The sequence below is a fragment of the Oryzias latipes genome, chromosome 8 (assembly GCF_053564925.1).
Source record: "Oryzias latipes strain Hd-rR chromosome 8, Olatipes_Hd-rR_3.1".
In the NCBI taxonomy this organism is placed as follows: Eukaryota; Metazoa; Chordata; class Actinopteri; order Beloniformes; family Adrianichthyidae; genus Oryzias; species Oryzias latipes.
This window is the reverse complement of record NC_136244.1, coordinates 24,215,652-24,243,101: the sequence shown is the minus strand read 5'-3', so window position 1 is coordinate 24,243,101 and position 27,450 is coordinate 24,215,652. Positions and strand designations below refer to the sequence as shown.

The 27,450-nt window shown below is 43.1% G+C and overlaps 2 protein-coding genes across 3 annotated transcripts; both read right to left on the bottom strand.

The window, feature by feature from the left end:
- Positions 1-17,208, bottom strand: LOC144994325 (3 beta-hydroxysteroid dehydrogenase type 7-like). The gene is made up of 6 exons (XM_078951835.1): positions 15,067-17,208; positions 6,778-6,933; positions 4,574-4,682; positions 2,394-2,493; positions 1,505-1,667; positions 1-761 (listed from the first exon to the last, which is right to left on the bottom strand). Exons 1-6 carry the CDS (start codon positions 15,224-15,226, stop codon positions 349-351), a joined length of 1,101 nt encoding a protein of 366 aa, XP_078807961.1. The 5' UTR covers positions 15,227-17,208; the 3' UTR covers positions 1-348.
- Positions 16,084-21,491, bottom strand: LOC101161923 (histone-lysine N-methyltransferase SETD1A). Of its 2 annotated transcripts, none has more exons than XM_023957369.2 (5): positions 21,009-21,491; positions 19,429-20,326; positions 17,976-18,095; positions 17,740-17,877; positions 16,084-17,651 (listed from the first exon to the last, which is right to left on the bottom strand). In XM_023957369.2, the coding sequence occupies exons 3-5, from the start codon at positions 18,033-18,035 to the stop codon at positions 17,478-17,480; spliced, it is 372 nt and encodes a 123-aa protein (XP_023813137.1). In that variant the 5' UTR covers positions 18,036-18,095; positions 19,429-20,326; positions 21,009-21,491; the 3' UTR covers positions 16,084-17,477. The 2 variants fall into 2 exon arrangements, with proteins under 2 accessions (XP_023813137.1, XP_078807962.1); XM_078951836.1 differs by having other exon boundaries at positions 20,620-21,472.
- Between the last annotated feature and the right edge of the window lie 5,959 nt (positions 21,492-27,450).

The following is a 27,450-nucleotide window of genomic DNA, read 5'->3' as shown; positions in this document are numbered from 1 at the left end:
TGAAATATAACAATCTTTATTACTAAAGTTCAATCTTATTGCTTTTTTTTTTCTTTTCCCTTGGGAGTTGGCACTTTCTGCACAGAATTCAACATAAATACAACTAATTACCATAATAAATGCAAGTAAAATGTTTACAATTGTCATCAATTATATACATAGCTTAAGAGTGCTGATGTGAAATTAAAGTACTGACACTTTAGTTTATGTACAATTGTTAATACAAAGATAAGGTATAAACGTTTGCCAATACTATATTGTTATTAGCAGCATTTACGATTTGGTTTCAATGACATCATCCATAATCTGAGTGTTTGATTGCACATTGACACAAACGTCTGGCGTCCGCTAGGAATGTTTGACGCTCTTGGAAGGAAAAGTGCTGAGCCATTTCTGCGTCCGAGCCAGACACTGATCCCAGTCGTAGAGGGGCTTGTACTGGAAAAACCTCTCCGCCTTGTCCGTTTGAACCGTGAAGGTGGTGCTGGCCACGGCCAGGGTGTAGCTGTTCAGTAAAGGGGTGAAGTTGTACAACGGACTCAGAACCCAGCGGAGGAAATCGTTGAACATGGCCAGGAACCACAGCACGACCGCCGGCAAGCGGCTCTTCTTGAAGCTGAAGGCGGAGAGCAGCATCATGTTGAAATCCTCGTAGCTCTTGTACGGAGAGTCGTCGTAGCAGAAGAACGCCTCCCCGCCCACCTTATGGGGGCGCTCCATCAGCGCTCGAGCTGCGAGGACGTGCATCCACGCCACATTTCCTGCAAGCAGACAAACCAGAGAGCGTATTTACAAACCTCCTTCCTGGACTTCTGCAGCAAACCTTAACATTTTTTTTAAAACATCCCACGTTAGAGTTTCTGAGTGATTACAGTCAAAGCGACATTTCCCGCACATCCTGGTACGTCATTGTCCAGAGGATGTTTTGAAAAGAAGCATGATGCAAAAGGAAATGCAGAAATTAAGAGTGTAGCAACCCAAATGTCCATCTATGTGAAAGTTTCTAAGGAAACGACGATTCCCACTGAAGAGCATGAACTGCGAAACAGTTACAAAGGTCTCCAACCATCCGAAGTACCAGTTTTCTGGCTTCTTCCTGAGTTCCTTCTTAGCTGAAGCATTAGTCAGCCGGCGGTAACACGGCTGGTATTTCCCCCGCCCCAATCTGTTGAGGTTAAAGGCTTTCTTGGTTTTGAAATGACCCACGTGCCAACTGCCTGTTGTGTGACTGTCACCGTCACCGCAGTTTCAGGTTTGTAGTCAGCGGAACGTGGCTTCTCTGAAAAGTGTGGGTTTGGACTGGAAACGCCGTGCAGTGCATCATGTATGGGCATCGCTACTTCCTGTCAAATGCAGTAGTGTTCTGAGCATGTCAGGCAGAGTTCAGCCTTCACGGTGGAACACGGATTCCTGCACACACGTTTCCTCACACGGTCCAAGTTTTTGGATCAGGAAGCTAAAATGTGAGATCCATCGTCCAGGCTGTTGGAAGCGGGGATGTTACCTGCATAGACCCGCCCGTGCTCGATGTGATTGGGAATGCCTCCGATCACCAGGCCTCCTCTTTGAACAGCATGGGCGTGGAAGTCCCGAATCAGCTCGTCACCCTCGCCGTAGATCCCCGTCGGCCTCAGAGAGCACGTGTACAGACTCTTCTCACCCTTCACCTAAACAAATAAAAGATAAAAAAAAACACCAAAGAATGTCAAGAATTTCACTGAAATGTACAGAGGAAAATGTGCCAAAGGTGGAATCTGTTGTTTTTGTAAAATAGGACAGGCGCCGCCGCCCAGAGGAGCCAGTCAGGAAGGAATGCATTGCTGCCGTCTAACCGCACACCAGAACATCCTCCTTATTGCTCCAACAAAGAATGGTTTTTTGGGGGGGGGAAATCCAAACCACATTCTCCTTCATTTGGATCCAAAGATTTAAAAACCAACTTTTAGACCGTTGCTCCTTCTTGTGCTCACTTCTGCTGAAGTTTTAAAAACTCACTCTGATGAAAAATCACATTTTTGGGGGCATTTCTTTTAACAATGAAGGACATATGTACAGAAAATTAAGATTAAATGAGCTTTTTTGGGTTTGTCTTTATGTAAATGAAGCAGGAACGGATGAAAGCATGCCGTCGGAAAAACAAACAGTAGAAAATACGCTGGGCGGCCTAAAAGCTCCCTGCTCTGCTTGCAGAAGAGCATGTAAACAGAGAGCTCTCAGCAAAGGGGAGGGGAAGGGAAGGGGGGCGTGGTTCTGCTCTGCAGAAACTATGTCCTAGAAAACGACATAATTGCTAAAAATGGCTCATTCATAATTAAAAGACAACTGGATAAGAAATAGACCAAAAGATGATTTAACACATAAACATATCAAATAAGTGAAGGTTTCTTCCATACCTTTATGCCATTTGCTTCCAGAACTATTTTCTCTGCCTTTGCTTTGCTCTTTGGGTATGCCATGGTGTGCTTCACGGGGTAGGGTGTGTCTTCATTGCCTCTGCAGAAAAAGAAAACAAAAAAACACATGAAATATTTAAAAAAAAAAGAAAGAAAGAAGAAATTGCCTTTTCCATAGTAAGTTGAACGTGTTATGAACTGCAGTTTAGAGATAAGGCTTTCAAAACAGCTATGTCATTTTAAGAAAAGATTAAAAAATAGATTTTTCAACATGAAAACAATTATTCTTGCATGCAAAATCTAAACGCAAACTACACACAAAGATACACAAAGGCTGCATTCACACTGCAGGTCTTGATGCCCAAATCCGATTTTCTGACTATATCCGATTTTGTTTGACGACCCAAAAGACGGCAAACGTTTACCCCCCCCCCTTTTTGTTGTGTTTCTTTTGTGTGACTGCGGTTGTCATGGAGGCAACGCAGCGGCTGAAGGAGGCGTTGCCTTGGGCGCTCCTGGATGAGGCAGGAAAGGGGATGCGCAGGCGAGGAAAAAGGGGGGCTGCTCGGCCGGCGTATGCGCTCTCTCTGAGTTCTGAATGAGGAAGTGTTTGCAGACGTTGTGCTGCACCAACAGTTTGATCCAAGCAAAGAAATAAACGGCTTCTAGCCTGTTCCAGAGCAACGATGTCCCGTTTCATTAGTTACCGTTTGCGTCCCGACCGGGACTGGATCGGAAATAACAGCGGTTTCCGACTACGGTCTGAAGCCTGAGGCTGAAAGGCAACACGCTGATGGGGCTGCAGCTGTCCTCGAACAGCAAAATCAGCGCACAAAAGCACCTTAATAAGTCATGTGATCTCAGTTGGTGGTGTCCTGAGTTGACGTCACTGACGTACCACTCGCATTTACCGGGGAATATCCGATTTGTCTGCTTACATGGCACACGCATATCCACCTATCCGATTCGGATCCGATTCATTTCCACATATGAGTGAGGCCTGATTCCGATCAGAGAAAATCGGAATCCATGCGGTTTTTCCCTGCTTACGCGTTCACCGGTCACATCCGATCTGTGCCACATAAGAGGGAAAAAAACATAAATAAAATATTGGAATTGGATCACTTGAACCATGCACTGTAAATGCGGCACACATGGGGCCAAAGTCTGGATAAGCCTCTGCAGTTCCTGGGGAAAGATTCTTCCTGTCCTGCTGCATAACTCTGCTTCATGTCAAACAGCGCGGGTCAGCCGTATGAAATGACTCAACATCAATAAAATCAACAAAACAGATCATTTTTGTAATGCCTCTGGAGTTAGGTAAACACATTTATTACGACCACATTTTATCTGCACAAACATGAAAGGAAAACCTGCAGCAAAAAAGCTTGAAATCCTTTTTCCATTTTTTACACCACAAGGCTGCCAAGTATTCAGGCTTTTCCATTGAAATGTTCCGATTCATCTCAAAGGAGTAAAAACACCCCTATTCCAAACACAAAGATCCAAAACCAGAGACAGAAAGGATAAATCCAGATGTCCCATCAAAGTCTGAACAGAGGCCAGGAACTGGTCATGAGAAAGGAATTCTCCTCGCACTTTATCTAACATTAATGTAAAAAAAAAAAAAAAACGTATGTGGGCACCGTTTGAACTTCAGCACATGAACCTCTGAACGAGTCAATGACCTGAAGCCGCCGCATCATCAGTGTGACCTGAACCTGTGAAGCTTCTACGGCGTTCACAGCTCAGCTGAGTGTGAATGTGCACAAAAAAAGGAGAAATCCTAAAGTCACTTCCTACAACACAAAGTGAAGTTCTTGTGTTTACTGACAACAGTTAAACACTAAAATCGCTCTGTGTCATGCAGAACAATCCGGCTTTGAAATAGTAACAAACACGCAGCAACACGCAAGACGAGACTAGGAGGACTTGTTTAATATAGAAGCTATGGAAAATTCATGACAGCAGCCGTGTCAAATCACATTAATCAAAGAAGGAACGTTACAGCAGCGGGCGGACAGGAAAGGTTTTAAATTTATGATGCATCCGAGACAAGAACAGACGAGGAATGCCGTCCGGAAACAAAAGGAACAAAGGAAATTCCAATGAAGGACCAAATCAATAATACATGCAGCTGTGGGACAAACGAAGAAAGAAAGAAAACCTCTCAAATGTACCTTTTGAAATGGTCTCCATTTGCATTTGGCCCGATCACCTCCATGCTGCTGGTGTAGAGCAGGTACTGAGTGCCACACGCCACACACGCCTTGACCACGTTCTCCGTTCCTGACAACACAAGAAGATGGCTTCAAGCAAAGCTGCTGGGAAGACTTCAGCCACGCAACAGGAGTTTATCCCAAAGCACACGATAGTGTAAAATTGTCACCCATGATTATAACCCCATGCATTGTAATTATAGACACTTGACGCTTTAATTAGGTGCGGAAGCAATAAACCACTATATAATTAACTTCAAAGCAAAAATGGATCCATCTTTCAATTTAGGGTACCAGTGTAAAGTCTGGCCTCCATTACCAACAGGAAATAGTCAACAACTGGAAAGAATTTTGTTCAGTTAAGGAGGAAGATCTGAGAACTTTATCAGAAACGAACGGCTTTCTCAGGTGTTTCTGATGAAATTCAAGGCTGAAGATGCAAAACTTGTTGCCGCAGGGTGTTAAAGATAAAGAAACCCTCTCTAAAGGAAGGAGGAGGAAGAATCTAACTGGAACAGACATTTTTTGGCCAAGTATACTTTTTTTTTTTATTTAAAATAAATCCCTAGATAACCTCAGTTCTGCAGAAAACAGCTTAAAGACCCACTCCCATGAAAATGGTGTTTTTAAACATGCTTTTGTGGCATTTTGATGGATGATGGAGGACAAATATAAAGAAAATAAGGCTCAAAATCGCATTTCAGAGTATTTCTTCATTCAAATTGTTAAAAAAAAAACAGGAGCAGACGACAGAATATTATTATATAAAGAGTTAATTTGTGATGCTCCGCTCCATTCTGACGCAGACAAATAGATCCATGTGCGTCTTTGTTGCACCAGTAAAAGTAGACTGGTGGTGTGAGGGGCTGTAAGCTGGTGGGAAAGCGTGTCAACAGAGAGCTCTGAGCAACAGGGAAGGGGAAAGGGAACAGGGTTGCTCTGTGCCAACAGTCCCGCCCACAATTTGCAGGTGAATTTCTGATGAATTTCTGCTGCTGAGCAGAAACAATGACCCAGAAAATGACATGTTTTTTTATTTTATTACCTGGAATGCTTCGGGGATAAATCAAAAGATGATCTGGTGGAACTTTTCGTTAAAAGTAAAAAAAAGAAAGAACAGCTTGAACTTTTTTGTCAATCTGAATAATTTACCTGTTTATCAAAGGCCGGATCCGAGTTATTCTGCTATTCAGTCTGAGTAGCAGAAGGTCCGCATTACTCTGTTTTTATTTGGAAATGGGTGAAAAGGCAGCTTACATAAGGTCAGAGGTTTTTTTTATGAAAACTTTAGAGAACACCACGTGTCCATCATTGTTGCCCCAAGAACAAATGCATAAATTAATTGAATTAAATTATTACCTAATATACCCCCAAGCTGGTTTCCAAAGAAAAAAAACGTGGCCAACTTGAATGAATCCAGTTAGTGAACTGACAGAACCAAAGAGGGGTTTTTGAGAGCAAACAACTGGGCTCCAGTGTTTTTCTTGGACATGCACCGTCTGCTTGGTCAAAGTACTGACTAGGTGTTTGTTTGGGTTTGATTATTGACGTGCGGCTGCAGACAACACAGCTGCCTGCATGGTGGGATTTGTGGACAGAGTCATGAATGTGCAGCAGCGACGGCAGCAGATTCCTCTGGTGGCGTCAGCTTTTAAACCCTCAGCTGTTCCACTAAGCTATAGGACAGTGTTACGTTAAGAGCATCTGTTTCTATTAAAATGACTGAACACAGGAGTGAGAAACTAAAAAAAAAACTAAAAAAAATAGTGATGCCTTCAGGTATTGTCACAGTCAGTCGTTTTATTGTTTATTAAAATCAATTGGCAGCAGTGAACTGTAGAGAAAAAAAGCATGAAGCTAATTCCAGTGGTGCTTTTTTATAACAATTCAGAGATTAAATCAGGTTTAATGTGAAAATAGATCTAAATATTAGTAGCACAAAGCCTTAAGTGATGGGTTTTCAAGAGGAAAATGGAAAAGAAAAAGCCTATATGGTGTGAGGCTGAATAAAGTTTTAAAAAATAAACCCAGAAACTATTCCTAAAGTTTTATTTTCACTTTTACAATAAAAAGACGTTTCCGATAAGTTCCTTTTTTGTTTTCCCATAAAAGTTTACGCCCACGCGGATTTCCTATCCACCCCGTTTCCTCTCTGAAGGGCTCACCTGTCACGTTGACAGAGTAGATGACGCTTTCCGGGACTTTATACCACACATCCACCAAGCTGGCGGTGTGGATGACCACGTCCACGCCCCTGGTGGCGTCCAGCACGCAGCTGTAGTCTGTGATATCGCCCAGGATGACAGACACCTTCGTCTTCTCTGGGGAGGGAGAAACAGGAAGGCGTTCATTCAAAACCGTGTGTTACCGCATGTGATGCAAAAGTGGAAACGATGGTTTTACACGGAGAGGAAAAAAGGCTCATCCAACTTCCTGTGGACGGATGGTCATTGATGGTGGATCCATTTATGGGTAAAAGAGAGAAACTTGACAAATGAGGGCGATTACAGCTCTGATTTTTGGCAATACACCAAAAAACTTGTGAGGCAATAACACTAATCAGCCCCACACTGTGACCCTTTTTTCTCAGGAAAAATGGCAACAAGTATTTAAACTACTGTCTGTTTTAATATCCACTGAAATAATTCTGTTAGAAAAATGCAAAAACCGAGTAAACTACATCCAAAAACCTTATAATATTAAGGATAATACTTAGGATTATATGTTCAAAATGGTTTGTGTCTTTTTTTTACTGCTGCAGAAATGTTTTTTCTATTGCATAAAGAGAAGCGGTTTCTATTAACATATATTTTATTTGTAACCCCTAGCCATCAGACTAAGTGGGAACACCTGGCCCCGCCTTTATTTTGAAAGGGTAATTGTGTATATAGCTCCAGGTCAGTGGGTGCACTTCCTGCATGCTTCTTCCTACTTCCTGCTCTGAGCTCTCAGCTGTTGCTGCTGCTGTGGCCACACCAGGACCCCTAAAACACCTTCTTGAGACATATTTGGAAACCTCAAAATTTCCATTTCATTAAACCCAAAGAGACCTGCTCATCGGTCAGGTTTTTGTTATGTATGCTTTGATCTACAACTTGATGGCGAGCTACCCAAATCTGAGATCCTGATACTTCCACCCTCAATAACAACTCCTCAGCTGCAGCAAACCTCAACTACATCCCAACCAATAGACTTTTGGAAACCACTCAATAGGACTCAGACCCATATCCCGGTTCCTTTTGTTGTTGTTTTTTTTGTATTGTTTAAATGTCTATTTTTTGTTAATACAATAGATTGCATTTTACTTTCATCGCTGTCTTGTTTTCATTTACACACCTTGGGCTCCCTGAGACGAACTCTGATTAATGCGCCTAGTCACATAATCTGAGAAGCGTTACACGTGGCGAGCTAGCTAGGAGTCCTGGTGTGTAAATGTTTTTCCTTTTAGTTTGTGTTAATTGAAAAAAAAAAACAAAAAAAAAAACAATGGAGTTTGTGACACGATCTGGACTTAATGTTAATAAGTCTGTTTTGATTACAGGGGTAACAAACACTAAGGCCGATAATGACGTTATTGACTGTTTGCGTAGTTACGGGAACCTAAGCTGTGTGTTGTACGTAAACGACCCCACGAGTGCACTACACAAAAACCTGATCGTTGAGTTTGCAGACGAAAATTCATACGCTGCTTTAGAGCCACTGTTGCCGCGCACTCATACATCGGCGAATGATGAGCTTGAGTTCCGCTTGACACCTCTAGCCTCCGAGTGTGTTGCCGCAGCAGACAGTAACAGCAGCCCCCCTGACTATCTGGCCGAATTGAAGAGGATTGCAGATCGGAGTGGCTGTGATTTCGACAATGTCCTGAAGTCGGTGATGACTCAGATCGGCCACCACTTGGATTCAGCAGCAGCAAAGAATATAATTCTTAAGCATGAAGATGACTATGAGGATGATGACGATGAGGACAGTGACGACAATGAAGAGGAAGCAAGAGGAGTTGACACTGGCTCAGAACAACCACAACCTGCACCACCTTTCCAGCAGGAGGCGCTACCCCGTCAGCCTAGAGCAAGGCAAAGAACGTCGCTGTCTCCTGACCAACTAAATCCACCCGAGGTCCAGAAGGTGGTTGTGGAACATGTGGTTCGGAACACTGACCTACTTTCATCTTTTCCACGTCTGCGACCCTTTTCGGGGAAAACACCCAAGCAAAGCAACGAAGCAGATTATGATTCCTGGCGTGGACAGATAGTTCTCCTACTGACTGATCCCAGCCTGTCTGCCCTGCAAGTCACCCGGAGGATCATGGAGAGCCTTCTTTCACCTGCAGCTGACCTGGTGAAGGGGCTAAAGCCAGACACGTTGCCAGCAGTGTTCCTCAATACCCTTGATGCAGCTTTTGGAACTGTTCAAGATGGAGAAGAACTGTTTGCCCAGTTCCTGAATACCCTCCAAATCCCTGGGGAACGACCATCTGCATACCTCCAGAGGCTGCAGCTAGCACTCAGTTCTGTTGTCAAGCAAGGGGGCGTTTCACCATCTGAAGTTGACAGACATCTTTTGAAACAGTTCTGCCGTGGGTGTTGGGACAATTCCTTGATTATGAAGCTGCAACTGGAACAACAAAAAACAAATCCACCCTCGTTTTCTGACCTGTTGCTTCAGCTCAGGACAGAAGAGGACAGACAGCTTGCCAAGGAGTCATTGATGAAGCAACACATTGGTGCAGCTAAACAGAAAGCAACCATTCAATCCCACAGTGCCTGTTCATGTGGCCACAGTCCACCATCAAACAGAGAGCTGAAGGAGATGAAAGAACAACTCCAAAGACTCCAAAAGCAGATGTCACAGCTTCTGACCCGAAACCTGGCAGCAGAGTCCAAATCCACCACACATCTCAAACCAAGTCCTCCTCGAAGGTCATCCACCAAGCCCAAGCCTTGGTATTGCTTCAACTGTGGAGAAGACGGTCATGTTTCTTCCACCTGCACAAACAGGGCCGATCCAATTCTGGTGCAACAGAAGAAAACACTGCTACGTCAAAAACAAGCAGCATGGGAAACAAAGCATCAGTTAAACTGAAGCCAGCTTCTGTGGTGGGACACTCAGCAGCTGTTTTCCCAAAGAGTCCCAAAGAACCCCTGCAACTGCCAAGAGGCCTAATCGGAACAAAGACATCTGGAAAAGTTAAAATAAACAATCAATCATACAACTGTCTTCTTGATTCTGGTTCTCAAGTAACAACGATACCACATTCCTTCCATAAAGCCAACCTCTCAGATCATACCATCAAACCAATCACAGATTTACTGGAAATCGAAGGTGCAAACGGGCAAGCCGTACCTTACCTAGGGTTCATTGAATTGAACTTGACCTTTCCAGCTGACCTCCTTGGTCAACCCATAAATGTTGATACTCTGGCACTCGTTGTACCAGATCAAAACCAGTCAAACCCTCAGATCCTCATAGGCACCAATACCTTAGATGTTGCCTATCACAAACATTACAAGACCAAGAAAAGATTTCAGCCTGCTGTTTCTGGTTATTCAGCTTTGTACAAGATCCTCCAACATCGCTCAAATTGCAACTCAAAGAGCCAAGTCACCCCTGTCACCCTGCGATCCAACCAGCCGTAAACTTTACTGGCTGGACAAACCACTGTCATAGAGGGGAGCCTGGTCGCAAGGCTACAGGGTGAAAAGACTGTAATCATCGAGCATCCACAGTCCGGCTCTCTGCCTGGTGGTCTACTCGTGAAAAGCTGTCTTGTCAACCTGCCACAAAAACGGCCATGTCACCTGCCAGTTGTGGTGTGCAATGAGTCTGACCACCAAATCCAGATTCCTGCAGGAGCCCTAGTTGCGGAAGTCAGTTCGTTTCAGACTATAATTGCAAAAAAACAAAGCATCAAAGAACTGGATACAGCACAACATCCCCACCTGCAATATGATTTTGGAAAGTCACCCATATCTGCTGAATGGAGACAAAGGATAACCCAGAAGCTAAACAACATCCCTGAGGTTTTCGCCACACATGACCTGGGACTTTGGCAGAACCGGCAAAGTTAAGCATGAAATTAAGCTTGCAGACCCTACTCCATTCAAGCAAAGGTCCAGACCCATTCATCCTCAAGATATCGATGCCGTTAGAAAACACCTTCAAGATCTCCTTGACTCCGGAATCATCCGTGAGTCTGAATCACCATTTGCATCCCCCATTGTTGTTGTTCGCAAAAAGGATGGGGGAGTGCGACTTTGCATCGATTACAGAAAGTTGAACCTCCAGACAATAAAAGATGCTTATGCCCTGCCCAAACTTGAAGATGCCTTCTCTGCCTTATCTGGATCAAAGTGGTTCTCTGTCCTGGACCTGAAATCTGGCTACTACCAGATAGAAATGGAGGAAAAGGACAAAGCAAAAACAGCGTTTGTGTGCCCTCTTGGTTTTTGGGAGTTTAACAGAATGCCACAAGGTGTGACAAATGCACCAAGCACTTTCCAGAGGCTCATGGAGAAGTGTATGGGAGATTTAAATTTGAAAGAAGTATTGGTCTTCATTGATGACATCATTGTGTTCGCACCCACCTTGGAGGAACATGAAGCACGACTCATGAGAGTTTTGAATAAACTGAAGGAGTTTGGCCTCAAACTCTCATTGGAGAAATGTGTGTTCTTCCAGACCGAAGTAAAATATCTCGGACATGTGGTGTCACAGGAGGGAGTTAAAACCGATCCTGACAAGATCTCCACACTCCTCACTTGGCCTGTCCCCAAGACCCTCAAAGAACTCAGATCCTTCCTTGGCTTTGTTGGATATTACAGACGGTTTGTTCAGGGATTCTCCACAATCACGAAGCCATTGCACGATCTTACCGCCGGGTATCCACCAACTCAAAAGAACATGAAACCACTGGTCAAACCAGGGGCCTATCTGGATCCTAAAGAGCCGTTTAGAGAACGGTGGACACCAATTTGCCAACAAGCCTTCAACAAGATAATAGAAAAACTCACTACCGCCCCTGTCCTGGCATTTGCAGATCCCCAAAAGCCATACACACTCCATACTGATGCCAGCTCAACTGGTTTGGATGCAGTGTTATACCAGAAACACGACGGAAATGACAGAGTTGTTGCCTACGCCAGCCGAGGACTCTCCAGAAGCGAAGCAAGGTATCCTGCCCACAAGCTGGAATTCCTGGCTCTCAAATGGGCAGTGACTGAGAAGTTTTACGACTATCTGTATGGTGCACAGTTCACTGTGGTCACAGACAGCAATCCCCTGACGTACATCCTGTCATCAGCCAAACTTGATGCTACCAGTTACCGATGGCTTTCTGCCTTGTCCACCTTTGACTTCAAGATTGTCTATCGGGCTGGCAAGCAAAATTTAGATGCTGATGGCCTGTCACGTCGACCGCACGAGCTGTCCAATGATGCTGTCTCTATCAAAGAACAAGAGCGAATCCAAAGATTTGCACAGCAACACCTAAAAACAGTCACCACACTTGACCAGTCAACTACAAGAGCAATCTGTGATCGTCACCTGGTGTACAGCTCGTTCCCTGATCCTGCTCATGCCCTTGTTCTCTCAATATCTTCAAGTGTTGACAGCCTGCCTGACGGTTTCAAAGATGACACCCAGTTCACCTCTTCTGCTGTCCCTCGACTCTTACTAGCTGATCTCGCAGCCAAGCAGCGAGCCGACCCAGTCATTGGACATGTGATTACTCAGCTTGAGCGGGGAGAAACACCACCCCCAGCTGTGAGGGAACAACTACCTGACCTGCCCTTCCTCCTCCGAGAAGTCAATAAATTGGAGCTCCATAACAACCTTCTGGTGAGGCGACGGCAGGTTGGAGAGGACGTCACCTATCAGTTGGTACTGCCAGAAGAGTACAAACCTGTGGTCATGTATCAGCTACACAACCAAATGGGCCACTTAGGCATTGAGAGAACTTTAGATCTCATCCGTTCCCGGTTCTACTGGCCGAAGATGACCATCGACATAGTGAACAAAATAAAGGGCTGTGAGAGGTGCATTAAACGTAAAACTCCACCAGAACGAGCTGCACCACTAGTCAACATCAAGACATCCCATCCTTTGGAACTTGTTTGCATGGACTTTCTATCTGTTGAACCAGATGGAAAAACAAAAGACATTCTAGTGATGACTGATCACTTCACCAAATATGCTGTAGCTGTGCCAACACCAAACCAGAAAGCCAGAACTGTCGCCAAATGCCTATGGGAAAACTTCTTCGTCCACTATGGGATCCCTGCAAAATTGCATAGTGACCAAGGCACAGACTTTGAATCCAAAACCATCCGTAAGCTCTGTGGTCTGGCTGGGATACAGAAAATAAGGACAACACCCTATCATCCAAGAGGAAATCCTGTGGAACGGTTCAACCGTACCCTATTGGACATGCTGGGTACGCTCTCCGAACAGGAAAAGAAACACTGGAAAGATCATGTAAAACCCCTCGTTCACGCCTACAACTGCACAAAGAATGATGTAACCGGATTCTCGCCCTATGAGTTAATGTTTGGCCGCCAACCCCGCCTACCGATAGATCTTGCTTTTGGGCTTCCCTTGAAAGAGGACCGATCACCCTCTTACAGGGAGTATGTTCAGAAGTTGACCTCCCACTTAGAGGAGAATAGACGGGCAGCCATTATTAATGCAGCAAAAGCCATGAAGAAAAACAAAGAGAGGTTTGATCGTCATGTTATAGCTGCAGATCTGGATGTTGGGGAGAGGGTCCTGGTCAGGAATGTGCGACAACGGGGAAAGCACAAGCTGGCGGACAAATGGGAAAAATCAGTGTATATTGTTGTGAGTAAGGCCGGCCATTTACCAGTATACACCGTTCGACCAGAGCACTGTGATAAGCCGTTGAGGACATTACATAGAGACCTTCTCTTACCTTGTGCTTTCTCATCAATACCTCCAGGGGAACCAGTTTCCAGAAAGAAACCAATGAAGGAAGACAGTTCTCCTGTGTCGCCTACACCACCTACTACAACAGATTCTTCAGTGGATGAAGACGAACAGGTGTATATTCTGTCACCTACTGAACCAGTCAGTTTCACCTCTACCTTTTTCTTGCCGGCAGTACAGCAACCAGATTCTACCACCCAATGTGAAACCCCTCTCCTAGCTCGACCGTCTGTCACTAGCACTGCTGATGTTGATGACGGTGAAAGGGGAGAGGCTCAGGAGGATACTATCCTCCACCAGGAACTGGTGGGTGCTGTTGAATCTAGTCCTGCATCTGTGACATTGGATGCCAGCAGAGGTCCTGAAGCTGTGTCAGCCGCAACACAAAAAACTCCTGGACCATTGCAAGCTGAAGCGGGACCAGCCTCTTCAGTCGAATCTGTCCCAGTGCCTGCGGATCCTACACAATTAAGGGAGGAGCCAACCTCGCCTGTGACATCTGAGTCGCACAGTCCGGAGGAGCCGCAGTTGCGAAGGGGACAGCGTGTCAGAACACAACCAGTCCGCCTTCAGTATCCGAAACCTGGTAGACCCCTTTTGCAAAGTATCCAGACCGTGCTCCATGGATTAAGCTCTGCCTTCTTCTTCGCCCTCAAGGATGATGAAGAACCTGAAGCGTCATCCTGTTGCACTGATCTACCAGAGCAGTTTCCACATGAACGAGGACGTTCATGGGATAAGGGGGGGGAAGTGTAACCCCTAGCCATCAGACTAAGTCGGAACACCTGGCCCCGCCTTTATTTTGAAAGGGTAATTGTGTATATAAGCTCCAGGTCAGTGGGTGCACTTACTGCATGCTTCTTCCTACTTCCTGCTCTGAGCTCTCAGCTGTTGCTGCGGCCACACCAGGACCCCTAAAACACCTTCTTGAGACATATTTGGAAACCTCAAAATTTCCATTTCATTAAACCCAAAGAGACCTGCTCATCGGTCAGGTTCTTGTTATGTATGCTTTGATCTACAACTTGATGGCGAGCTGAGATCTGAGATCCTGATACTTCCACCCTCAATAACTCCTCAGCTGCAGCAAACCTCAATTACATCCCAACCAATAGACTTTTGGAAACCACTCAATAGGACTCAGACCCATATCCCGGTTCCTTTTGTTGTTGTTTTTTTTGTATTGTTTAAATGTCTATTTTTTGTTAATACAATAGATTGCATTTTACTTTCATCGCTGTCTTGTTTTCATTTACACACCTTGGGCTCCCTGAGACGAACTCTGATTAATGCGCCTAGTCACATAATCTGAGAAGCATTACATATTACATCTATTTTTATTTACATTTTACTAAATTTATTTTATGAACATGAAATAAAAATAAAGTTTTCTGCTATGTTTTTATTTAAACATCATCGCAGTTAACGTTAAGTTGTTGCTTTTTTTTCTTCTTCTTTTTTTAAAAGTCTATTTAAAAACAATAAGCTGTTAAGCAGATATCTCATCTTACCGGTACCGGCTCCGTTCAAAGTGGCGTCGCTCCGCTTGTCAAACACACGGATCTCCGTGATCCGGTCCTCCTTCTCCAGCAAAAGCCTCAGCAGGTGTTTGCCCAGGAACCCGCAGCCCCCGGTGATCAGGTAGACGAGGTCTCGCCGGTCCTCAGACATGCTGCCGCGCTCACACGAGACGAATAAACTGAACAACCAGCAGGTACGGCAGCGCGGAGGGCTCAAACACAGAAACGCTTAACACGCCTTTTTATACCGTTTGAACCGTCATATTGGACAGACGCGATGACACAAGCCCCGCCCCCCCAAAACATCTAGCAAGAAAAATATATATTTGCTACTTTATATAAATAAATAAATAAACAAAATGTGCTACTTTATGAACTATGGAAGTAGATTGTACTTAGATGGTTGAATTCATAACTAAAACTCAGTAAGTTTGTTCACTCTAAGCATTCACCAGTTTGTGTTTTTTTTAATTTTTTACTTGAGCTGAATGCAATATTAACACAAATTATTAATTTATTATTTCCTGTTTTTCCATTGGCTTTATGAACGGTCCTCCAATGAATTACAGACGTATTCTCCTGAAGATTCTCCAGAAGATGCTCATTAAACTAGAACTTTACACATGGATGATGCATAAAAAAGGTGAGTGATGAATCTTTGTTGACAAGCAGGTAGAGTTGCTTCAATAATTAAGCGGGTTTGGTTGAAATCCTGAAGGAGAAAACAAGAATAAAAAATGTTTTCCCTGTAAATAAATTAAATACACCCTTGAAGCCAAAGCTTTCCTTGTCTGTTGGTCAAAAGTATTTATCCATTTAAAACACGGGGATCCCGTTCACTGCGGTGCAACGCAAACCTGCTGAAGTTGATGGATTTAGCAGGCGACTCTTTATTTCCACAGACTGCCTTCAATTGGAGGAATCTTTATGGAGCAGCTGCACTCCCAGAATAATGCATTTTCTAAAAGCCTAAAAATGTGAGGGGAGGAACAAAAACAATACTAAAACTTTGAAAACGTCTGACTTTATCAAGCAAATATGATTATTTAAAACATCTGCAGCACAAAAAAGTTTAACACTGACCACTTTTTTTTTTTAGACTAAGTGTTAATCTTCACAAGGAAATAAAAAGACCTAACATTTGCAAGTGGAAATAAACTGTAAAGAAATGAGGAAAAAAAACCAAAGAAACTGCAAATATACACATCTCACACTGTTTGTGTGTGTGTGTGTGTTTTTTTTGTCTAGCAAGATTTATGTGCTTTTAATCGAGTGGCTGGAAAACCAAAGAGAATGAAGAGAAAGGGGATGAAAAACAGTTTGCCATCCGGATGAAGGCAGAGAAAAGGACAAAGGGAATGCTAACACTGGGGCTCGCCATGAAAGCAGCAGGTGGAACCTCACGCTTCTGCAGCCGCCATCGATGTTTGCTGAACGCATTCAACAGAACTACATGTTAAAGGTGTATTAAAAAACACTCCCAACACCGAAGAACGGATGAAACGACAAAGAACAAATAAATTAAAAGGTTAAAAGCAAATGCATGTGGAGGACGCGCCAGTTAAAAAGAAAAACAACCTCTTCGTAACGATTCAGCCGCTGTGTAGGAACTAAACACGCCATTAGCTAAACAGGAAGTTGCAGCGAGTCTGGACAGAAACAACCAGCAGGGAAAGTAAAGGACAGTTTGGAATCACAGAACCACAGCGGGTAGAAATGCTGAAGCTCAACTCACTGTCAGATACTTTGTTAATTCAACCAAGCTTATAATTCTAATTATAACAGCAAGAGTAATATTCTACTGACGCACGGAAAGGAAATTAAAAGACGACCTTCACACTTGGAAATCCTGCAACGGTGAAAAACCAAATAGAGTGAAGTAAATTTTAAAAGTGCGCCCTCAACAGGAGCTTTTAAAAACCCTGAAGTTAGTCTGGTGTTTCTGTGCGTTTATGGAAGGGGGGGGTCTGAACGGGAACGGGACGTTTGCGTTCTCTGCAGGATCGTGGGGCACAGAAAAATCAAAAGATCTGTGGGGTGAGCCGAAACGGTCGCCGTGGCAACAGGGAAACAACCTCTCTCTGTGGGTGTAGGAAACCAAATCCGCCTGGAAAATGTGTTCAAGTCCGACAATACTGCGACAGACGGGGTCAAGACGCCACCGTCGGCGGGTGCGCGCCCCCATCACAGACTGCGGGACAGCCCCGTCCATGAAGCTGTGCATACAAAGTGCAAATGCCTGCGTCACGGTTTCCTACTCAACTGAAGTCATCCGGAGAGCTAACCGGTCTCCAACGTTGGCTTCGTTTCTACTTTGCTAGCACTCATCAGGAAGGAGAACCAAAAGGGTGAAAGGGTCCGGCAGGACGTTGGCAAGAAACGGAAAGGGGGAAGTGCTTTCGTTAGTTGAGAGTCCCACGGCAGTTTTCTGTTCCACACAAGCAGGGGATCTTGTTCTCCTCTAGTGGGAACTTGTAGTCATAGGTGATCTCTTCATTGACGGCGATAGGCTGCTTGGAGTAGATGACAATCTTTTTCTGGGACTCTATGGTGATAACCTTGGCGTAACAGTTGGGCTAAAAGTAAAAAGCCAAACAATAAATGAATAGACGTTCATCTATGTTGAAACGGACCAGAAAACAACGGTTTTGTTCGTAGACTCACAGTGCAGCAGTGGTTGATGAATCGGGCCAAGTTCCCACACTTGGTGGCGTCTATGATCGTGTCGTGGTCCACTCTGAACAGGTAGCTGCTCCCGATGCCCTGCTGAGCGTAAATCTTTTCTCGATGGTCCGCCACCATCTGGAAAAGTCAGACGGAAAACATCATCGTCCTGAGCGCATCAGCAGCCTTCAGATCCTGCAGGTTTTATGACCGGGAAGCAGACAATAGAGCCGCACCTGTCTGATGTTCTGACCCACGTACTCGATGACCATTTCGTCAGCGGCGATGGGCTCCATGGCAAACAGGCCCCACTCGTGAATCCTGCTGCGACCGAAACGAAGCTTCTTCTTGCGGAACTGCAATGAAAGAAAACCCCTCATTGGAAGATGTTTGAAATGTGTCCTTATAGGGCAAGGAAGGGGGGGGGGGGTAACTGTGGAAATTAAACATACACATAAAGACAATCTTGCAACAAAAAAAAAGAAACAAATACAACATTTAGGTTTAACATTTCTTTTGTGGATATAATTTGTGTTGGTTTCTAAAACAGCATTTCCTGTTACATTCCTGTCAAAAATACGTCAATACCAAGTGACGAAACATCGAATCCACAAAGTGTGCTCGCGTTCTGAGAATCATTTTTTATCCATCCGTTGTTTAACCACTGTTGGGCGAAGGCAGGGCACACCCGGGACAGCCTGTCCCAGGGCCACAATCACACACATTCACACCTAGGGACAAATATAGTCATTATTTTACCAATGACGCATGTTTTTGGACGGCGGGAGGAAGCTGGTGTACCTGGAGATGACACACTCACAGGGAGAACATCCAAACTCCACACAAAAAGGTCCCAGTCGGGACTCGGACCGGGGCTTTTTTTTGCTGTGAGGCGAGAGCGCTAACTGCTGCGCCACCGTGCAGCCCTGAGGCTCATTCATCCAACTAAAATAGATCCCCGAACAGGGACATGAAATTACGATACCATCGTCCATCGTAATGGTTGACTGACATCACGATGGAGAGACACCATGGTGATGCTACGCCCCCGCCACGCTGTGAGTCAACACCATAAGCCGCGATTATATGAGCAAAATATCTTGATCAGATCAATGGTCGGATTAGAATTCAACCGTGCGCATGGGCCCAGAAAAACTTTTTCAGATTATAAAAAACGTTCACATGGGTCACACTTTCGGTCAGAATAAATCATTCGCACATGCGCAGTAGTGTGTGAAATACAGGAAGAGGAAATTAGTTCCGCCGAGCGGCTACATGCATAGATACGTCAGCTCGATAATATACAAGAGGATCTCCTAAACGTGCTGTTATTGTTGTTACGGTTATTATGAAGAGCCTGTTCGGAGCAGAGACATGGTCGGTCGCTCCACCGGTCCACCTGACTAATACGTGCAGGAGCGGACTACTTCTTTTCTATTTTATTTGTTGTTGTTTTGTTAAAGTCACTTCCTTCAGTTTATACTGGATCATTGTGGATGAGTTATTAGTTGGGAAATAAAATATGGATGGATAATCAAAAGAGGAGAACTGAGCAGAATGTAGCTTCTTTCATAAATTATTTGCTTTAGTGCTTGAACCAAACAGTCTCTTTGTTCCTTTTAAGAATTTCAACCCAAACTATATTAATTGAGTGCTTGCTGTTCAATATAAAATTACTTTATGACTTACTTTGTGTCGCTGTACTGATTCCCGCCCAGGAAGCCATATTTATCAGTGCGTTTGACAGTGAGGCCATTGATCTCGGAGTCGGAGCCCACGGAGCTCCCGTCCTCTCCCAGTCCAGATAGGGACTCCAATGTTCCCGACATCAGGCTGGCGGATTCCAGGTAACTCAGGGTGTCGGGGGCCGGCGTATGGGAGGACGGGCTCTTGGATCATTGGGACCGTGGGGCTAGAGTGTCCAGCTCGGGTTGGAGTGTGGAAAAGCTCTGGCTTGTTGGGTTCACCAGATAAGCGAGGCTTTGGGGACAAAGGAGGAGGCTTACTTAGAGGCTTTTGTTCTTGTTCAACTGTCTGAGGAGTCTCCACCTCAGCCGCTGTTGCAGCTGAAGAAGCAGTTGTGGGAGTGAAATCGGGCACCTTCTCAGATTGGCCGTCCTCATGGCTTACCTGCACATTAGGGTACAGAGTAACATCTAGATCAGGTGGACAGGACGCTTGCAGCTCTGTGCTTGGATCTGAAGGCCCACTTGCACATTGTGGAGCTTCCACTGCATTCGGGAGTTCTGCAGCAGCCGGGACACTGTTGGATTTCTCATTTGACTCTTGATTTCCTGACGGTGGAGGGGGAGTTTCTCCTGCAAGTGTGGGGGGACTTGCGGACAAATGTGGAGTCAACGGTGAAGCGTTTGAGGATGCTGCAGAAGCGTTTCCACTCAGAGCTTTGTCATTGTAAAGGGAAGACTTGGGAAGAGGCATTTCCTGAATAGATTCTGGTGGAGTGTTGCTAGCAGGAGGGAGCGCAGATGAAGACGGAGTTATGGGTGGGGCTGCACAGGGATCACCCAACGCAGGCGGAGATGGGGATAACGTGGAGAGCTCAGCCATGGTTCCCCACTGATCTCTCCTTGAGAAATACAGAGAACATATTTAATTAGCTATAACAATTCAAAGAGATCATATCAATTTAACTATGACTGTAAAACAAAAATTATCTAAAAAAAATGCTTAAACTTTTCAAATTAAGAGCCAGTCATTTGCATTGTAAATCAAATTTTTTGACAAATGTCACAATGGGTAATAAAGCATTTACCAAACAGCTGCATACAAATGTATTTTTTATAAAAACAACAATAAATTAATAAAAGCTCAAAAAAATCCTTCAGCAAACATTTGTAATGTACATTTTTATAGAACTACCTGACAAAAGTGATGCGTTGGGGTTTACAGAATACTTAAGGGTCATAACTGAATCAATGAAGCTGCGTGTTTCATTAAAAAAATACATTTTCGTGTATAAATATATTTTATTTAAGGTCTGCTTTTATTTTGACACAAGGGCAGAACCGCTTTGCTAATGCAGGTTCACGCGCGTGAAGGCTAATCGATCCGCGCGCGGGTGTAGGCTAGCAGCGAATAACTCTTTGTTGTCATTCAGCGAAGCAGCCCCGGCGACACAACTTCCCGAATCAGCAGCAAAGGGTTTAGTCACTGTTCACAGCGTCGAGGCCCCGGCCGAGCGGCGTCCACGGCCTCACCCTGCCCACTGCATCACCCAACAAGTTCATCATCTCCGATGGTGAACTCACCCTCGACCTGCGTGTCACTGCGATCCGTCCTCCTGGGTAGCCAGGGGTTTCCTGTACATAATACACCCACCCCCGCCACAGCTCCGGCTCCACAGCGTCTTCCGTTTACCGAGGGTCCCAAGCCGCCCGACCGGATAGAAACACAGAAAAATGTTCGCTGTTGAGGAGCAAATATTCCGCATTAGCAAGCTAAGTTGCAAACTAGCTAATTTTTAGCCCCTTAACTATTAGCATTAGCGTCGTTGCTGTGTTAGCCGAGCTTATCTGAAGGTTTCGATCTCCACATTAGACATGCGCACTATCAGCCTCATCAAACGGCACTAAAAAACTTTATTTTAAAAATGTTAAATATTTCTAAAAGAATGCTACGCGTTCAAATTATTCAAGCTTAGCGGCTGCAGTGCACACTGCCCGAACACCCAGCATTTCCTACTGACAGCTACGTGCGCGCGGCCGCTGGTGTCGTGAACGTGCACGTACAGGAGCCTCCCTTCTACGGGGCATCACCACTGTCTGGTCATCTTTAGATGATGTGAACGTTTACCACGTTTTTCAAACTAATATTCGGTCTGGCTCTGTTTTTATATCTCACTTGGTGTTTTTAAAATTTATTTTTGATGCACCAAAAAGTTGGAAGTTATTTATTGCTAATAAAAACTAGTGTAATGCATTATTAAAACGTTTATGAGGAATATTTTACTCTTTGCATGCTCAGATATCTTTGTATTACAACCTACTTTACATCCCAATTTTATATTTATATTTAGAGATGAGACCATGAAGCATTTTAAGACAAAGATTGTATTTTTTTTATTTATACATGTTTGCCAACAAGCCAAAACCAATTAATCGGCAAATTCACAGACTAAAATCTCTAAAGATAACATAATGTTCAGAAAAAATATACCAAATAAAAAAATAAGACTGTAAATATAATACAAAAGATACAATAAAATAAAACTGTTTTTTTTCTGCTTACGCTTCGTGACTTTTAGCCTTTTTTATACATAAATGTAAATTACTGAGCTAAATTTTCTGTCAGGCTTCATACATCCATACTTTTTATTAAATGTTTGTGTTTCCTTTATGTTTTGCTCTGTGCTTTTCACAGATCTGTCCGTTCGTCCTGTTATTGTAGGCTATAGGTGCAGTGATTTAAACCTGCTTTTATGACAGTATTTTTCTGAGGCACACAGAGCTCAGCTTCTCTGTTGGGTCTCAATTTTCCCTTTTTCCAAAGTTAAAAAAACAACATTATTTTCCTTTCTATAAATTGCCTAAAACACAGGGTGGCTCCCTCAATTATTCTTTAAGTAAATACCAAAAACAAACACTATTATTATTAGTAGTTAATACGACCCCACACCGCCCCCTCATCCTTAAAAATACTTTGTGGCACAGTTGTTTCTTCCTTCTAATCTTTCTGCTGGCATTGTGCATAAAGTAACTTTGAATCAAACATTACAGGAATAATGAAGAACGCAGTGCAATTTTGAGGGAAGTAAATATGGGGATATTCTTTGAACAACAGATATAAATAATCTGTAATGTGATACAGTTTAAAAGTAACTTGCAATAAAACTGATCTGACGCAGAATCTAGTAAATCAGGAAGTGCTTCAGAATTCAATTCAGTATGACAGCATTTACCACTTTTTGCACCTTGTAATACCTTCAGAAAAGCTTCATCATAGGCCAGCTGACCAACGTTTGCAACCTGGTGGTTGTTGTAAATCAGTTCTGCTTGTCAGGAGTCAGATTTGGATTTTAGTCATTTTAAAATCGAATCAGTTTAAAAGATAACATGCTTCCATCACATTTTCTCAATGTGGCAAACATAAATATCTCAGAAAAACTTAAAAAATGATTTTCAATACACCAAGAGATGTTATTATTTTACAACTTAGACTGAATTCAATTATCTTATGGAAAATGTTCAATGATGTTGTGTTTGTTTGGCTAGATTTATTGTTGCAGTTATACAAAACCACAATAACTATGATCTAAATGTAAAAAAATGTTTGAAATATTTCTAATTACAACTTTGTAACTCAAACTCAAACTTTATTTATTTATATAGCGCCTTTCATTTTGGTTAAAAACACAAAGCGCTTAACATAAAAACAGATAAAACAGTCATAAAAAATGAAAGTTGTTCAAAACAGAAAACAAAGGACAATCCCACAAAGAAGGTACCCCTCCCTCACCACCCCCCGCCCCTATCCCCACCCACCCAGTTACCCCAGTAGAACAGTGAACAGAAACAAATAACTGCAGTTGAAGAAGGTCTGGCTTGGTACTGCTGTGAGGAAACGATATCATGGGGATCCATTCATTCCAAGGCCCAGCCGGACCACAGGGGCCATTACCGCAGCGCCCGCCCAACACAGGGCAGCCCAGGGCCCCATCCATGGCTATTAGACCACAGAGTGGGACCCCAGCCCGCCCAACCAGAACGGGCACCACAGCAACGGCACGCCCTACAGGTCAAGCTGGTGGTGCCCAAGAACGATGGATCCCCCAGAGGAAACACTGGAGTAAAAAAAACATCAGAATAAAAAATAAAAATGATCATAAAATAACAACAATAAAAATAGAAAAAGATAAAAAATAAAATAAGATATAAGAATGTTAGTAATTAAAAAATAAAAGCGTCAGTGATTAAAACATAACCTAAGTATCATTGGTAAAATAACAATAAAAAGAATTGCATATTATAAACAAAGATAATAATAGTTGAAGGAAAGAGAATCGTCCGTTTTCGGGTTCTTTCCATCCATGCGTGTTCGATAGTCGAGAGTGGTAAAAACAAACAAGGATTCAACCGGTTTAAAAATACACGGAGTTTATTTCCCTGACAATAGTTCTAAAGCACAGATTAAAACATTAATGCAGATATATCTGGATTCTCAAGTAAAGATCTACTGACGCACAAGTTACATGCGAATTACTCGTAGATTTTCCTAAGAACAATGGAAAACTTTGAAAACAGTCTTTTTAAGATGTGTTTGAATCTCCGCCTTCCGGAAAGATCATGGTCGCTGGTCCTCCGCCCCTGGTCGCTCTGATTCATCAGCTGATAGCCCGCCTGCTTCCTCTGGCCAATAGCTGACGATTGCCAGCTTCGGATCCGCTCCGCCTCTCGGGGGCCCATTTCACCGGCGCACACAGTCCGATGATCAAGAGAGTCCCCATCTGGTCAGAGTAAATCATTCCTGGACAACTCAAGGTTCCTTTTACCGGTATCCAGAGCAAAGGTCAGCTTCAACCTCCACATGAGAACACGAATCTTCACACTTTCCCAGGGGAAGAATCTTCAACCCAGATGGTACAGATATCGCCCATGGCATATTTATGGCACCTAAGAAAAACACCTAAGTTTGCACAAAGAACATCCTATGTCTTCACAGGATGCTGCAACCATAAAGCAAAAAGGAATGTCACACGACCATAAATCTGGATAGTTCAAAATAAGTTCACTTCACACTAAGGATAAAGCTGTAACATAATAAAGAATAAGATATTAAAACATACATTTTCTACATAGTCCTTACAAGAAAATAAATAAATAGATAAATAAATAAATAAACAAATAAATATGTAAATAAATACCTCAATTAATAAATAGATGAATAATAAAAGACATAAGGAATGATCAAAGTCATATAAAAGCCAGACTAAAAAGGTGGGTCTTGAGCCTCTTCTTAAAAACCTCTACAGTCTCTGCGGCCCTGAGGTTCTCCGGCAGGCCGTTCCACAGGCGAGGACCGTGATGGCAGAATGAAGCCTCACCATGTGTCTTGGTCCTTACCCTAGGGACAACTAAGAGGCCAGTGCCAGAGGACCTCAGGGTCCGCGAGGGTTCGTATTTTAAAATAATATCATTTAAATAAGAGGGCCCAAGACCATAAAAACATTTATAAACCATTAAAAGAACTTTAAAATCAATCCTGAAACGCACAGGGAGCCAATGCAGCGATTTTAAAACCGGTGTAATGTGTTCCCGCCCTCTGGTTCTCGTCAGAACTCGTGCCGCTGAGTTCTGTAGAAGTTTTAGATTTGAGATCGACTTTTTGGGTAAACCAGAGAGCAGGGCATTACAGTAATCTAAACGACTAAAAATAAAAGCATGCATTAGCATCTCTGTGCTGGCAAGAGAGAGGAACGGGCGGACTCTGGCAATGTTTTTGAGATGATAAAATCCTATTTTCACAATGTTTCTGATGTGAGGGATAAAATTCAGCTCAGAGTCAAAAAGAACGCCCAGGTTTCTCACACACTGAGAAGACTTAAAATTCCTAAGTTTGGGTAAAATCATCTCTCTCTTGCTCTGTTGCTCTTCATTGTGTAATGATCTAGTTTTGATTTCGGTGCTTTTTCTGAGGAGATCTTTAACCACTGAAACCTTGGAATGTTATAAGTCAAGTTGGCCACAAGAGGGCGGCAGAGCACCGATCAGGGCTGGTTGTTTCCACTTCTTGTAGAGCAGAAGCTGTTTTTAGATGTTTATTCTGTATTGACAGAAGGTGCACGTTTAGTTTCATGTTTTTCTTAATTGACAAAAATGTCTAAGGGGATAAACTCTAAAGCTGGATTTGCCATGAAGCTGATTCCTGAATCAGGAAGTTTTTTAATGACTCACCTGGAGTTTGCTTAAAAAAAGTGAGTCTGCATGAGTAACATCCCTTATGCTTACAAGAAATAAAGTAAGCATAATTCAATGCTAAAAGTTAAATATATGGTGGAAACTTTTTTTTATTGTTCTGAAACTGTTACCTGCATTATAAAATCTATATTTTTTCACCAATGTAAAAATAAATGCTGTCTCCATTCACATTATTGCCTTATAAAAACAGAAATAATCAAACAAACAATATACATTGAATAAGTGTTTTCCTAAATTGTAAATTACAACTTTTTTCTAATGTAATATTTTAGAATAATTAGCAAATCTGATTTTACACTTGCGCTATTCTATGGGGTCAAGATGACCGTTGACGTGTTAATACTACCATGACAAAGGAGGATAAAGGTGGAGAGGAATTCATGTAATCCATGGAAATCATTGAAGATCACAAATCATTGAAGAAAAAAGGTTCAGAGCATTGTCTTGTGGGGTCTAGATGACCCAACTCCCAACGTTAAAGTGCCTAGGATAGCACAAGGGTTATAACGGTCTTATGAGTTGTTTCAGTCAATCACTGGATGGCGCCGTCTCTTAATGAAATGCTCTGAATGAAGTCACTTTTACATTTACTGTCATCCAAAAAAATCTATATTAATAATAAATATATAAACTTTTTCTCCTGCTTTATGGATTCAAACTTACTTTAATTAAACATTTTTCATACATTGATTCAAACCTGCTATCCGACTCTCTCACTACAACCAATGTTCAAACTTTTACTTCATAGTAACATATTTTCCACAATTTGCTTTTTTTTGGGGGGGGTTCTGTGACTTTACAATGACCCACCCAATGACTCACATGTTTGGCTCTCCTTTGGCGTGTGCTGCTTGTCAGACTTCAGAACCGCAAACATACATGTTCCTTTTCATTTCTGAAAATATCTGAAGCACTAAAAACCATCAATACTCAATGTAGATTTTAATATGACAAATGTACCAGCATTGTGCTTTAGGAGCTTTTATTTTTTCTTGACCTGACTTAGAAGCAGGTCCAAGTGGTTGCTATGGAAACACCAAACCTCAACGGGACTCCCAAACAAACCCGACACGTTGCACTGCTCAGCAGAAGGAAACACCCTCTAAGATCATCTTCTCAACCAGACGAATCGTGACTGCAAGTTTCCACAAGTCGTGTAAACAAAAGGAAACCCCCAAAGAATGTGGACTTACCACGGAGGATATAAACAAGTTCTGGGACTCTGTTCCCGTCTCTTTGTGATGAAGGTTTCCAATGTGGTCATGGTGAACGACTGACTGTAAATGAAACCACTTACAGTCAGTCGTTCACCTGAAAGGGAACAAATTATTTTCATGGTGAAGATTTTAGAACAGGAAGCATAATTTAAGTTTTCACACAATTCACATCAATTCAACACAGTTTGTCCATCTTCATCTCATTCTTTATGCACAATTCTTTAAAATTATCAACGTCTTCCTGCTCATCTGCTTCCTGGAAACATTTATTTGTTGCAGGGATTTTTTGGATCAGTTTCCTGCTGTCTCTTTGCTGCAGGTATAACCTTTCTTGTTCCTCTTTTTTTTTTTTTCCCCCGTGTTTGTCTCTTTACTGTCAGAGCTCAACAGCTGATAGGAATCTGGTTCTGCTGGAAGTTTATCACTAATCCTTAGTTACATGCGGGTTTTCCTCTCTTTGTATGGGGATCCCTCCATCTGCTGAGCCACTTTATTATACAATGAAGGCAATTTAGCTTCATTGAAGTAGAATGAATGGATCAAACTGATCAAGAAAGAAC

What these genes read in the sequence shown, in the direction of transcription:
- LOC144994325 (XM_078951835.1), bottom strand. Translation starts at nt 15,226, where the DNA reads ATGTCTGAGGACCGGCGAGACCTCGTCTACCTGATCACCGGGGGCTGC. An exon ending in CTACTCTGTCAACGTGACAG is followed by an intron (nt 4,683 to 6,777) that starts GTGAGCCCTTCA and finishes TTGTGTTGTCAG; the next exon opens with GAACGGAGAACGTGGTCAAG. An exon ending in GCACGGGCGGGTCTATGCAG is followed by an intron (nt 762 to 1,504) that starts GTAACATCCCCG and finishes GTCTGCTTGCAG; the next exon opens with GAAATGTGGCGTGGATGCAC.
- LOC101161923 (XM_023957369.2), bottom strand. Translation starts at nt 18,035, where the DNA reads ATGGAGCCCATCGCCGCTGACGAAATGGTCATCGAGTACGTGGGTCAG. An exon ending in TGGGTCAGAACATCAGACAG is followed by an intron (nt 17,878 to 17,975) that starts GTGCGGCTCTAT and finishes TGACTTTTCCAG; the next exon opens with ATGGTGGCGGACCATCGAGA. An exon ending in TCATCAACCACTGCTGCACT is followed by an intron (nt 17,652 to 17,739) that starts GTGAGTCTACGA and finishes TTTTACTTTTAG; the next exon opens with CCCAACTGTTACGCCAAGGT.